The sequence below is a fragment of the Felis catus genome, chromosome D1 (assembly GCF_018350175.1).
Source record: "Felis catus isolate Fca126 chromosome D1, F.catus_Fca126_mat1.0, whole genome shotgun sequence".
NCBI lineage: Eukaryota > Metazoa > Chordata > Mammalia > Carnivora > Felidae > Felis > Felis catus.
The window spans coordinates 21,235,808-21,248,532 of NC_058377.1; the positions used below are offsets into that span (position 1 = coordinate 21,235,808).

General features: G+C 35.6%; 1 protein-coding gene across 1 annotated transcript; it reads right to left on the bottom strand.

Annotated features, from left to right (window-relative positions):
- Positions 1-10,903: 10,903 nt before the first annotated feature.
- Positions 10,904-12,725, bottom strand: LOC101098006 (olfactory receptor 145-like). The gene has a single exon (XM_003992514.4). It carries the CDS (start codon positions 12,718-12,720, stop codon positions 11,785-11,787), a length of 936 nt encoding a protein of 311 aa, XP_003992563.3. The 5' UTR covers positions 12,721-12,725; the 3' UTR covers positions 10,904-11,784.

Sequence of the window (12,725 nt, forward strand, 5' to 3'; positions counted from 1 at the left end):
AATAGCACGGCTAGGAATTTACCCAAGGGATACAGGAGTGCTGATGCATGGGGCACTTGCACCCCAATGTTTATAGCAGCACTTTCAACAATAGCCAAATTGTGGAAAGAACCTAAATGTCCATCAACTGACAAATGGATAAAGAAGATGTGGTTTATATATACAATGGAATACTACTTGGCAATGAGAAAGAATGAAATCTGGCCGTTTGCAGCAAGATGGATGGAACTGGAGGGTATTATGCTAAGTGAAATAAGTCAGTCAGACAGATATCATGCGTTTTCACTCGTATGTGGAACTTGAGAAACTTAACAGAAGACCATTGGAGAAGGGAAGGGGGAAAAATAGTTTCAAACACAGAGAGAGGCAAACCATAAGAGACTCTTAAAAACAGAGAACAAACTGAGGGTTGATGGGGCAGGGGCCGGCTAGAGGGGAAAATGGGTGATGGGCATTGAGAAGGGCACTTGCCGGGATGAGCATGGGTGTTGTATGTAAGTGATGAATCATGGGAATCTACTTGCAAAACCACGAGCACACTGTATACACTGTATGTTAGCTAACTTGACAATAATTTATATTAAAATTAAGAATAAATAAATAAGAAAACACATATTTAACAGACCTCTTGTTTTCATAATAGAGATGACAAAAATTTGGATTCTGCAGAAAGTTCTTATCTTCTGGGTACATGAAGAAGAACATAAAATATTTTAGGGGACATAGCTTTGAAAGGTAGAGAAACAGTGACTAGTTGCTAAGTTCTGGGAAGGCCAGCACCCTCTACTTCATCATATACCTTTGTATCCCAGAACCTAGAACACGGACACAGTGTTACATAGTGATAAATAGTAAGAAGTGCTGAATAATTATTATTTGAATGAATAAATGAAAAGTATTTCTGCATGCTAATTTATTGGCATATTTTGCTCTGAATCTTCTTTTGTAAATGTAATGATAGTTTAATTATCCCTTAAGTCTACCTATTTAGCCAAACTTTTTAAAAATTTAATATAGTGTAGAGATTGATAGCCATAAAATTCCAAAAAAAAAAAAAAAAACTAATAGGCAATCTGGTTATGTTTTGCTACACTTCAGGATCATTAATGAAGGGGGGGGGGGATAAAATCAAATTTAAATATGAAATAACCATCAGGCAATAAGAAGATTTAAAAACATAATGGAGAAGGAGGCAAGAAAGAGTAGTAGTAGTAGTGTGTTAATACCCAACCCTCGATTGTGTTACTTTCATTTAGAATTCTCTCTCCAAATGCAGTTAATCTAATGAGTCCCTATGCTTATTCCCAACCCCCTTGCATACAACAGAAGATCCATAATTTTTGGTAAAAAATACAAAAAAAAGAATAAAATAAATAAATAAATAAATTTTTAAAAAATGCCATGAGATAAGTCCCCTTTGTGTCTGAAGGAGATGAAGGCCTCATGGATTTAACAAAAGTTTTTGTTTCCACAGGGAATTTTTGAGGGGTCCTCTGTAAGTGATCCAAGATGCAGAGAGAATTCGTTTTCCATTTCAACTTCCAAACGGGCTGCATCTCAAAGAAATTAAATCAAATAATAAGAAATTGCACATTCTGATGTTCAAGTGAAATGAGTGTGAGCACCTCTATTTTCTAATTCCTAGAGAGAGATCTCTTTTGAAATTTTTATGTTCTTTATTGAATTCTTCCACCATGTCTATCCCTTCTGCTCTCTAAAAGGGGATCCCCTAAGATAGAGTGGAATGCTAGGGAGGTAGGATGATTCTTCCTACCTACAGGAGGCTTCACCCTAGAGTACTCTCATAGCAAGATTTCAAGGCTCTCAATTTTCAGGACCAAAATGTAATTTTTGTCCTTACACCAGAATCACAGAAGAGTCACAGTTACTTGGATCACAAGAAACGTATGAATTAAGGTGAATGCCAACTTAATGTTTACGGAGAAATAGAGCTGCCATGGTACAAACCCTCAGGCTGTGGATGATGATGACAGCATGACTCAGAGAAGTAAAATGACTTGCTGATTCTGCATAGCTAACGAGGGGTGTGGCTGAGTTCTCATCATTCAGAATTTCTTCCATTATATAAAATACCCTTTCTCCACCCCGTCTTGGTTCCTGGTCCCCTTTTTCTAGTTCTCTATTCTCATTGACCTGTAAAGCTTCTCCCTTAAAAATGAGATTAAAATGTTAGGTTTTAGAATAAATATGCATCATAGGTTAACGCTGCTCTGGAGACAAAGAACCATTGTACTGTGAAACAACAATAGTTATAATACAATGGACTTGTACAATAAGTGCTGTAAGTATATTTTGTGTGCATTATGAGCTTATTTCCAGTCCTGCAGCATAATATTTATACCTGAAACAGTTGTAGAAATATGTAACAGCTGTATTGTATTTATTTTTATTGCATTGCCTTGTATAGCCCATTGCTTATCTACTGTTTGACTTTTATTTTTATCAAGAGTGAATCTTTGATAATAATTCACATCACAAAATAGAAAATCCCCTGGGAGACCTAATTTCCAGGAGTGCCTTTTAAAAAAATGCTGGGTAAGGGGAGAATCACAGGCTACTCACACTCATGGTTAAATACAGTAAGTCTTAAATTGTACAAATGGATTCAATATAAACACTATTAAACAGATCCAACAGTTAGGACACATTTACTGTCAAACAATATCACACAACCTTGTAAAATTGTATAAGCACAATGATTTAGGAGAACTTACAAGCTACATGAAAGATGTCCAAAACGAATTTTCATTGAGTTGTATTATTAGTATGTAAATTAGTATGTGAATGCCCAACTAGGGCAAAGATACAGCCTCGCTGTAAGGCTACTTGCTTCTACTTTCCTTTTCTCTCCTAATTCTCCTGACAACCTCTCTTTCATAGTACCTCTTTCACGGTAAACTGAGTGGGACTGCAGCTCTCAATTTTCCAGTCATTCAACCCCAGCTGCTGAACACTACAAGTCGCTGCCCACAAAGCCTCTGACCCCAGCTAACCCAACCCTCTGTCAGCCTCAGCGACCTACTATGGTTTATTTTAAACCTTCCCCCTCTCCTGAGGTTCCATCTTTGTTACCACCACTGGCAGATGGCAATCCCTTTCTCTTATTTGATGGAGAAAGAGAACCTGGAGGTGCTGAGAGTAGTGTGAAAGATGTCACCTCCCATCCCAGGATAATCCAGCCTCCAGGGTGATTTCCCCTGCCTGCAGGATCTGTTGCTCAATCCCCTATGCTCCTTCTCAAGGCTCAGCTTTCCCCTTCTCTACAGGCTACTTCCTCTCAGCTTATCAACATGCTCAACTAAGTCCCTCAATATAGTCCACATATTCTATTACTGTTTCATCCTTAACATCTGCCTTATCTTTCCTTCTCCTAATAATGTTTTTTGTTGTTTAATAGAGTTCATTTTTTAGAGCACTTCTAGGTTCACAGCAAAGCCAAGTGTAAAGTACAACCCAATTATGAACCCAGACACCTCCTTCCATACACATGCAGTCTCCTCCACTATCAACATGTTGCACTACAGTAGTGCACTTATTACAACAGATGAACTAATACTGACACATCCTTATCACCCCAAATCCATCCTTACATTAGGGTAATTTTATGCTGTAATTCTATGTACATGTAACTACCCTTGTACATGTAACTAACATTATAGTATTATACAAAGCAGTTTCACTGTCCTAAAAATCTCCTGTGTTCCACCTATTCATGTCTCCCCCCTCCTAAATGCTTATGGCAACTATTGTTATTTTTACTATCTCTACAGTTTTGCCTTTTCCAGATGGGTATATATTTGGAATATCTAGATGGAGCTTTTTCAGATTGGCTTCTTTCACTTAGGAATATGCATTTATGGTTCTTCCATTTCCTTTGTGACATGATAGCCCATATCTTTTTGGTGCTGAATAATTATCCTTTGGATATGCCACAGTTTATTTATCCATTCACCTTTGAAGGACATCCTGATTTCTTCCAAGTTTGGGCAATTATGAATAAAGCTTCTATAAACATCGCATGCAGGTTTTTATGTAGACAAGTTTTCAATTCCTTTATGTAAATATCAAGAAGAGTAATTGCTGAATCATATGGTTCAAGTATATTCAGTTTTGTAAGAAACCACCAAATTGTCTTACAAAGTTGCTGCACCGTTTTCTATTTTTATCAGTAATGATAAAAATATTTATCAGTAATGATAAAAATATTTATCAGTTTTTTTTGCTCCCCGTTCTTGTCAGCATTTGGCGGTGTCAGTGTTTTGGATTTTGGCCATTCTTATAGGTGTCTAACTGCTGTTTTAATTTGCAATTCCCTAATGATATATGATGTTGAGCATCGTTTTATGCTTACTTGCCATCTGTATATCTTTTCTCGTGAGGTGTCCGTTCAGATCTTTTGCCTACTTTTTTAAACTAATGTGTCCATTTTCTTATTGTTAAGTTTTAAAAATTGTTTGTATATTTTGGATAACAACCTTTTATTGGATACATCTTTTGCAAATATTTTCCCCCAGTCTGTGGCATCTCTTCTCATTCTCTTGATGGTACATTTCACAGAGCACAAAATTTTAATATCAATTTTTTTTTGTAGATCATGCCTTTTGTGTTGTATCTAAGAAGTCATTGCCAAACCCAAGGTCATCTAGATTTTCTCCTACGTTACCTTCTAGTTTTATAGTGTGCATTATCTTCTTACAGTTTTTCTGTTTCTTAAACTAATATATGGCCATTGTGGAAAATATAGAAATAATATAAACTGAAACAGTTATTCTCAGCACCTCAGATGCATGTAAAGCTACAGATTTTCCAAGAAATAATATGCAGAGATATATATGTGAACATTATATATTTGTGTGTATATATACATTCATACATGCCTATATATTGCACATTTTGAAAACTGAGATCGTATTTTATATATTTGCACTTTGCTTTTTTACCAAGCAGTGTATATGGCAGATACACATTTTTTCATGCTAATGTTTTCTACTATATAAATTTCAGAATTTAAGGTTTCTAATTGAATGCTTTTACCACGTTGTTTAATCAATTGCTTACTGTTGAACATTTATGTGTCTTTTTTTTCAAAAAAATGTAGATGAATATCCATATGTATTATAATTTATTCATTTAAAATTTTTGAACACACCCCAGTCTAAGACGTACATCCCTATTCAGCCTAAGTTTTAGACTTAATTATTATAATAGTTAAGAAATAAAAGGGGGATATAAGAGACTCTTAAAAACTGAGAACAAACTGAAGGTTGACGGGGGGTGGGAGGAAGGGGAGGGTGGGTGATGGGTATTGAGGAGGGCACCTTTTGGGATGAGCACTGAGTGTTGTATGGAAACCAATTTGACAATAAATTTCAAAAAAATTAAAAAATAAAAAATAAATAAATAAATAAAAGAAATAAAAGGGGGAAACAGCCAACATACTTACCGGCAAATGAATTACATTTTTCTTATTTTGCCACCATGCCTGGAAGAGTTCAGAAAGAATTGGAAGGAAAAGAGATGTAGACAAAGTAATATTGAAAAAGAAAACCAAAGCTGGAGGCATCACAACCCTGGACTTCAAGATGTATTACAAAGCTGTAATCATCAAGACAGTATGGTACCTGCACAAAAACAGGCACATAGATCAATGGAATATAATAGAGAACTTAGAAATGGACCCACAAACATATGGCCAACTAACCTTTGACAAAACAGGAAAGAATATCCAATGGAAAAAAGACAGTCTCTTTAGCAAATGGTGCTGGGAGAACTGGACAGCGACATGCAGAAGAATGAAACTGGAGCACTTTCTTACACTATACATCAAAATTAACTAAAAATGGATGAAAGACCTAAATGTGAGACAGGAAACCATCAAAACTCTAGAGGAGAAAACAGGCAACAACCTCTCTGACCTTTGCTGCAGCAACTTCTTACTACACATGTCTCTGGAGGCAAGGGAAACAAAAGCAAAAATGAACTATTGGGACTTCATCAAGAGAAAAAAACTTCTGCACAGCGAAGGAAACTGACAGTAAAACTAAAAGGCAACTGATGAAATGAAAGATGTTGGAAAGTGACGTATTGAATAAAGGGTCAGTATCCAAAATCATAAAGAATTTACCAAACTCAACAACCCAAAACCAAATAATCCCGGTGACGAAATGGGCAGAAGACATGAATGGACACTTTTCCAAAGAAGACATTCAACTGGCTAACAGACACGTGAGAAGATGTGCAACATCACTCATTATCAGGGAAATACAAATCAAAACTACAAAATCTCCTCACACCTGTCAGAATGACTAAAATTAAGTACTCAGGAAACAAGAGAAGTTGGCAAGGATGCGGAGAAAGAGGAACATTTTTACTCTCTTGGTGGGAATGCAGACTGGTGCAACCACTCTGGAAAACAGTATGGAGGTTCCTCAAAAAATTTAAAAATAGAACTACCTATGACTCAGCAATTGCACTACTAGGAATTTATCCAAAGCATTAAAAAATGCTGATTTAAAGGGACACATGCACCCCAATGTTTATAGCAGTGCTATCAACAATAGTCAAGTTATGGAAAAAGCCCAAATGTCCACATGTTCATCGACTGCTGAATGGATAAAGAAGATGTGATATATATATATATACATATATATATGTATATATATACACACATATGTATATATACATATATACACATATGTATATATACACATATGTATATATACATATATACACATATGTATATATACATATATACACATATGTATATATACATATATGTGTGTGTATTAAATATATGTGTATAATATATATGTATATATATTAAATATACAAATATATATGGAATATTACTAGGTGATCCAAAAAGAAATAAGTCTTGCCGTTCGCCACAATGTGGGTGGAACTAGAAGTTATTATGTTAATGAAATATGTCAGAGAAAGACAAATATCATGATTTCACTCATATGTGGAATTTAAGAAACAAAACAGATGAATATAGGGGAAGCAAAGGAAACATAAGATAAAAACAGAGAGGGAGGCAAACCATTAAAGACTCTCAAATACAGAGAACAAACTTAAGAGTTGCTGGAGGGGGGATGGGTAGGGGAATGGGCTAAATGGGTGACGGGCATTAAGGAGGACAGTTGTTGGGATGAGTACTGGGTGCTATATGTAAATGATAAATCAGTAAATTCTACTTCTGAAACCAATACTATATATATGTTAACTAAGTTTAATTAAAATAAACAAATAAGAACAGACGTAGAAATAACTTTTAGCTATCATATATATATTAAATAAAAAAATGCCTTCCTCCACTTTCTTCCTTTTATAATATATTTCTAGTAATTTGGAATGGTTAGTGTATTGCCAGACCAATGAAAAATTGAAGAAAGTTCTAGAATAAGAAGTCTCGTTAAAATATAAAATCTATGTGAGTAGATATTTAAATGTCTCTTAATAAACAAAAATCATAAATTGATGTCAACAGTGAATGTCATGAGTACACAGTTGTGTTTTATTATTTTAATCATTGGAAATCTATTACAAATGAATTCTTTACAAATGAGTGCCAGAATGCCAGTCTGGTTTGCATACTTAAAATCATTTCAAGATAACATTCTGTCAAGTTCCCCCACATTTAGTAAGTAAATCTTCGTCCGCATCGCTGATGATCTCCTTGGAATAAATTCCTAATGCTCAATTGCTGGGTCAAAGGAGTGAAGATGAGTAGGTCTTTTTAATACTGTCATCCAAATAAGTCATAAATTTCATTACTATCACCAGTGTCCGAGGTGCCTTTTGTCTATAATCCCAGCCAGCACTGGATCTATTTTTCAAACCTTTTGTCAACCTGATAAAATAAAATGACATCTCAGTGTTGTTTTAAATTTATATTTTTTGTGTCTACTAAGGCTGAATTTTTTCATGTATTTATTAACCATTTGTACTTTTATCTTAATTGCCTTTTCTTATAAATTGCCCATTTATTTATATTCTGAGAACATTTACCTCTTTCTTATTGATTTGTAAGAATATTTATCATTGGCTCATATTTTGCAATATTCTCCTAATTTTAAACCTGCTTTTTATTATTTTTCAGTATTAGACATGAAAGTTCCAATACATAAGATAAATGTAAATTATAAAGTGTAGTAATGAAATAAAAACCTTGAAACTATAATCCATATAAATAACTAAAATGTAACCAAATATCAATGAATGTCTGGGCTCTTTTACTCTCTCTTACCCCTCTGCTCTCCCTAGAGATCACTGCTACAGAGAATTTTATGTTTAATGTCCTAGTATTCTTAAGGGTTATACTTTTTAGGTATTTAAGCCATGAAATATATTGCTTACTTTTTCTCCTTTCATGTTTTATAAAATCTCCAGTATAGGAAAGTGGTAAATAGCAGGGTCTGGAGCCAGACATCTTGGGTTCAAAGTTGAGTGCACTCCTTACTAGATGCCTAATCATGCACTGTTAGTTAAGCTCTCTGTTCCACCCTTTCCTCACTTACAAAAGGGGGTTAATAATGGTTTTATATGATATCTACCATTTATAAAAGTTGTATTATATTTTATGCATGATCTAGTCACTTTGTAGGAATGGGGTCCTCCAGAATATCTAACTAGTTGACCATACAGCAGGAGGTGAAAGTTAATATCTTTTACATGTTATTGTTATATTTACAGAAGTTTTCACTATTGGGTTAAAAAAGTTTTTTTTATGGTTTCTTCTGCTTTTACCCTAAGATTACATGATTATTCACATATATTTTCTTTAGATCTTTTATAGTTAAAATTTTTTACTTGCAATTTTGTAGGACGCATAGAATTTATTTTGGTATGTGGACTAATGTACATACCTAAGTCTATTTTTTTCTAAATAGGAAATACATTGTTCTACCACTATTTATTAAAACTCTACATTTCCTTACTGATTTGAAATGCTATTTTCATCATATTCTAAATACTTATATGTACATGAGATTATTTCTGAGTTTTCTGTTTTCCCACTGATCTATTATTCTAATACGGTTAAAGTGAGTAAGATAAGCATATTCTACTTCCTTTTTTCCCTCTATTCTTTAACCAAATGCAATTGGGTTTCTGCTTCTACCATTTCCATAAACTTCTCTTGCCAAGTTTGTAAATTCTCAATACAAAGGACATGACCTGATTCTTACTTCTCCCAACCTCTGAACAATAATGAACACTTCTGAACCTTTTTTTCTTCTTGAAATATTTAATTAACTTTCCTGACACCACAAAATCTCCTGTCCAGTAAAGTTTATAAGTGCCACATATTCCCCTGTCCAGAGACAGTTTTAGAATCACAAAATGTTACTAGTGGAAAGTTCCAAATCACCATGTATCTACACAATATCATAATCACTTGAAAAGAATTTTAAAAGTTCATATTCCTGAACCCTGATCACAGATATATTCTGATTGAGTAGGTAGGTCTTATGGAACCAGGAGATCATAATTTTAAATGTTTCCTTAATGAATCCGACACCCACCCAAGTTGTGAATCATTAATCCAATTCAACCTTGTTGGTATATAAGTCAATAACTGAGACATAATTATCACAAGATTTTTTAAATAGCCGGAGCACTTAGCATAATCCAGCCAAGCCTCTTATTTTGCAAGTTACTAATCTGAGTTTCTGAAGTGAAATGGCATTACCATATGGTGGCAAATCCTGAACTATATCCCATTTACTATAGCTTGAATCCCAAGCACATAGATAACAATCTTCACAACAATTCTTTTAAGTAAATACTGTTATTTTTCTCATTTTAGAGTTGAGGAAACTGAAAAAGTTCCTTTTATTAGTAAAAGTAACACAATGAGCAAATAACAAGCTGAAATTAAAACCCAGGTAGTCTGACACCAGAAACTGTGAGCTAACTTTACTTCACTCTTAGAAATCTGCCCAACTCATGTGTTCCTTCCCCCAATTCATGAATACACACAACCATCTATATAAAACTAAATAAATCTCTGTTTTCCATCACTGTGCTTTAAGAGAAGATGGAAAAGAAAGGCAATGTGAAAGCAAATTATTACAAAACTCATTCTAGGAGAGAGACGTATTAACCATTCTTTGAGTGACTCTTCTCCCCAAACACCCCCTCTTTTTGACTCAAAATGTTAAGTCATATAGCAAGCATTCATTTATTCCGCCATTACTTGCTGAGCCTTTGCTAAGTATGCTAGATACTCTGCTAAGCACTGGAGGTGTAACAGAGAATAAATACACATGGTGCCTTTCTTCACAGGGATGACATATAATCAGGCAATTACAAAAGCATATGAAAATTGTGGCAGGCCTGACGAGTCTACTCTAGGAAATACAAAACAGAGAATTTAAACTTTGTAAGATGGGTGAGATGGCCGTTTCCCTTCAGCTGATATCTGAAGCATGAACAGAAAACAAAGAGGATTGGAAACAAGTAATAAAAGTGTGCTAAATAAATAAATAAATAACCAACCAACCAACCAACCATGGAGGAAGCATGAGCAAAAGTGTATTTTCAAGGAAAGGTAAGCAAAGGAAAACAAGAGAAATCCCCTAAATACTCTATAACTTCTCAAATGATTTTCTTAACGTTTTAATGAATTCAACTTGGATAAATATATGTCTTTCTTACATACCATACTCCCTTGTAGTTAACTGAAAATTTTCCTGCAAATGAGTTTCTTAAAGTTTTCTTATAACTAAATAAATAGAATCAGATTGTATATTTAAAGGGGGAAAAAACATGTAGTACAATGGGACCTGTACCTCAAAAGGGTAGGCACAGAATGGTACCAATGTATATCTGAAAGTCATCTAACCCTGCCTTTCTGTCCAGAAAAGACTTCCTAGAGGTTCTGGATAACTTCATACCTGAAGGATGGGCAGGCTGGGCAACACAGAGGGTGCATGAGGGTGTTCCAGGGCGACAGAATGGCTTGTGGGAAAGTGTGTAAATGAATGAGAATTTATTAAACTTGGGAGAGTTAAGTGTGACTTCAGTAGACTAACAGAAAAAAGGCAGGGAGGAGGGAGTTACAGTGGCAGAAAATCAGGCCGGAGAGGTGATCCTTGTTTGACATAATGTGGAGCTTTGTTTTATACTGAAGACAATTGCAGTGAAAAGAGTAAACTAAGGTAAATGAGATCTTATTGGAAGTATGGAAAGAGCATGCTGGCTGTCATCGGGAGAATGAATTTCGAGGCTAAAAGACAAGAGAGGAAGGGGCTAGTCAGGAGGCTGGTGTCCAGATGAGAAATGATGATGCCATGAGGAGAACAAGAATTGTCAGCACCTCATAAATTGGGGGTGGAGGAAAAGCAAAGAGAGAGGAATCAAGGAGGACACTAGCTTGAGGTTTGAGCAGTTGAGTATTCATGGTGACAGAGATCACAGGAAGAGAAGAAAGTCTGTGAATGTTCCCTCTAAAGTACAGGAGGAAAACACTGGGAAGGAAAAAGAGGGAGGAAGAACAGAAAGGAGAAGGAGAGGAGAGAACATGGTATTAAGCCCTTCACACTACATTCATTTGCATTAGCTTATTCATCCCAATAACCTTATAAAGTAATAAGATACCCCTATTTTGCAGAATTTTTGACTTGGGCATTCTAATTCCAAGTCCAACACTCTTTCTACTATACTGCATTTCTTTCTACATGGAAAAAAAACTCTATAGAGGAACAAAAACAATTTTAAAATAAAGCTGTATTCTCTTATAATACTTAATACTGCTTGAGCTCAGGAAAATGTTTTTCTATTCAAGCTTTCTTTCAGGGCAATCTTAACCTCCTTGTTCCTGAAGCTATAGATCAGAGGATTGAGCATAGGCACCACAATAGTATAGAACACAGTGGACACTTTCCCCTGGTCCATGGACAAAACAGAAGAAGGATGAAGATACATGAATGCCCCCGACCCAAAGAAAACAGAAACAACAATTATATGTGAGCTACAAGTGCTAAAAGCTTTGGACCTTCCTTCAGTGGAATGCATGCGAAGGATGCTGGTGAGGATCAAAGAGTAAGAGATAATGATAGTGAGGCTGGGCACACCCACATCAAAGCCCACAACAATGAGAACTACCAGTTCATTGATGTGAGTGTTTGTGCAGGAGAGCTCCAGAAGGGGGAGGATGTCACACATGTAGTGGTTGATGGTGTTGGCGTCACAGAAGGTCAACCTGAGCATGCATCCTGTGTGGGCCCAGGCACCAATAAACGCCCCCACATATACAATCACAGCCAGCAGAGAACAGACCTGAGGGGACATGGTGACCGTGTATAACAAGGGCTTGCAAATGGCCACATAGCGATCATAGGCCATTACTGTCAACACATAACACTCTGCACTGACAAAGAAACAGTAGAAAAAGAGCTGAGTCATGCATCCTGCATAGGAGATGGTGTTCAGCTTTGACACAAAGTTTACCAGCAGTTTTGGGGTAATGACAGAAGAGTAACACAGGTCAATAAAGGATAAATTAAAGAGGAAATAGTACATGGGGGTGTGAAGGTGAGAATTCAGTCCAATTAGAGTGACCAAGCCCAGGTTTCCTGCCACAGTGACAATGTAGATTCCTAGGAAAAGAAAGAACAGAGGCAGCTGGATCTCTGAATATTTGGTTAAACCCACAAGGAAAAACTCAGTGACTAAGGAACTGTTTCCCATATCCATTCTCT

Excerpts from the sequence above, each read along its gene's own strand:
- LOC101098006 (XM_003992514.4), bottom strand. The coding sequence starts at position 12,720 with ATGGATATGGGAAACAGTTCCTTAGTCACTGAGTTTTTCCTTGTGGGT.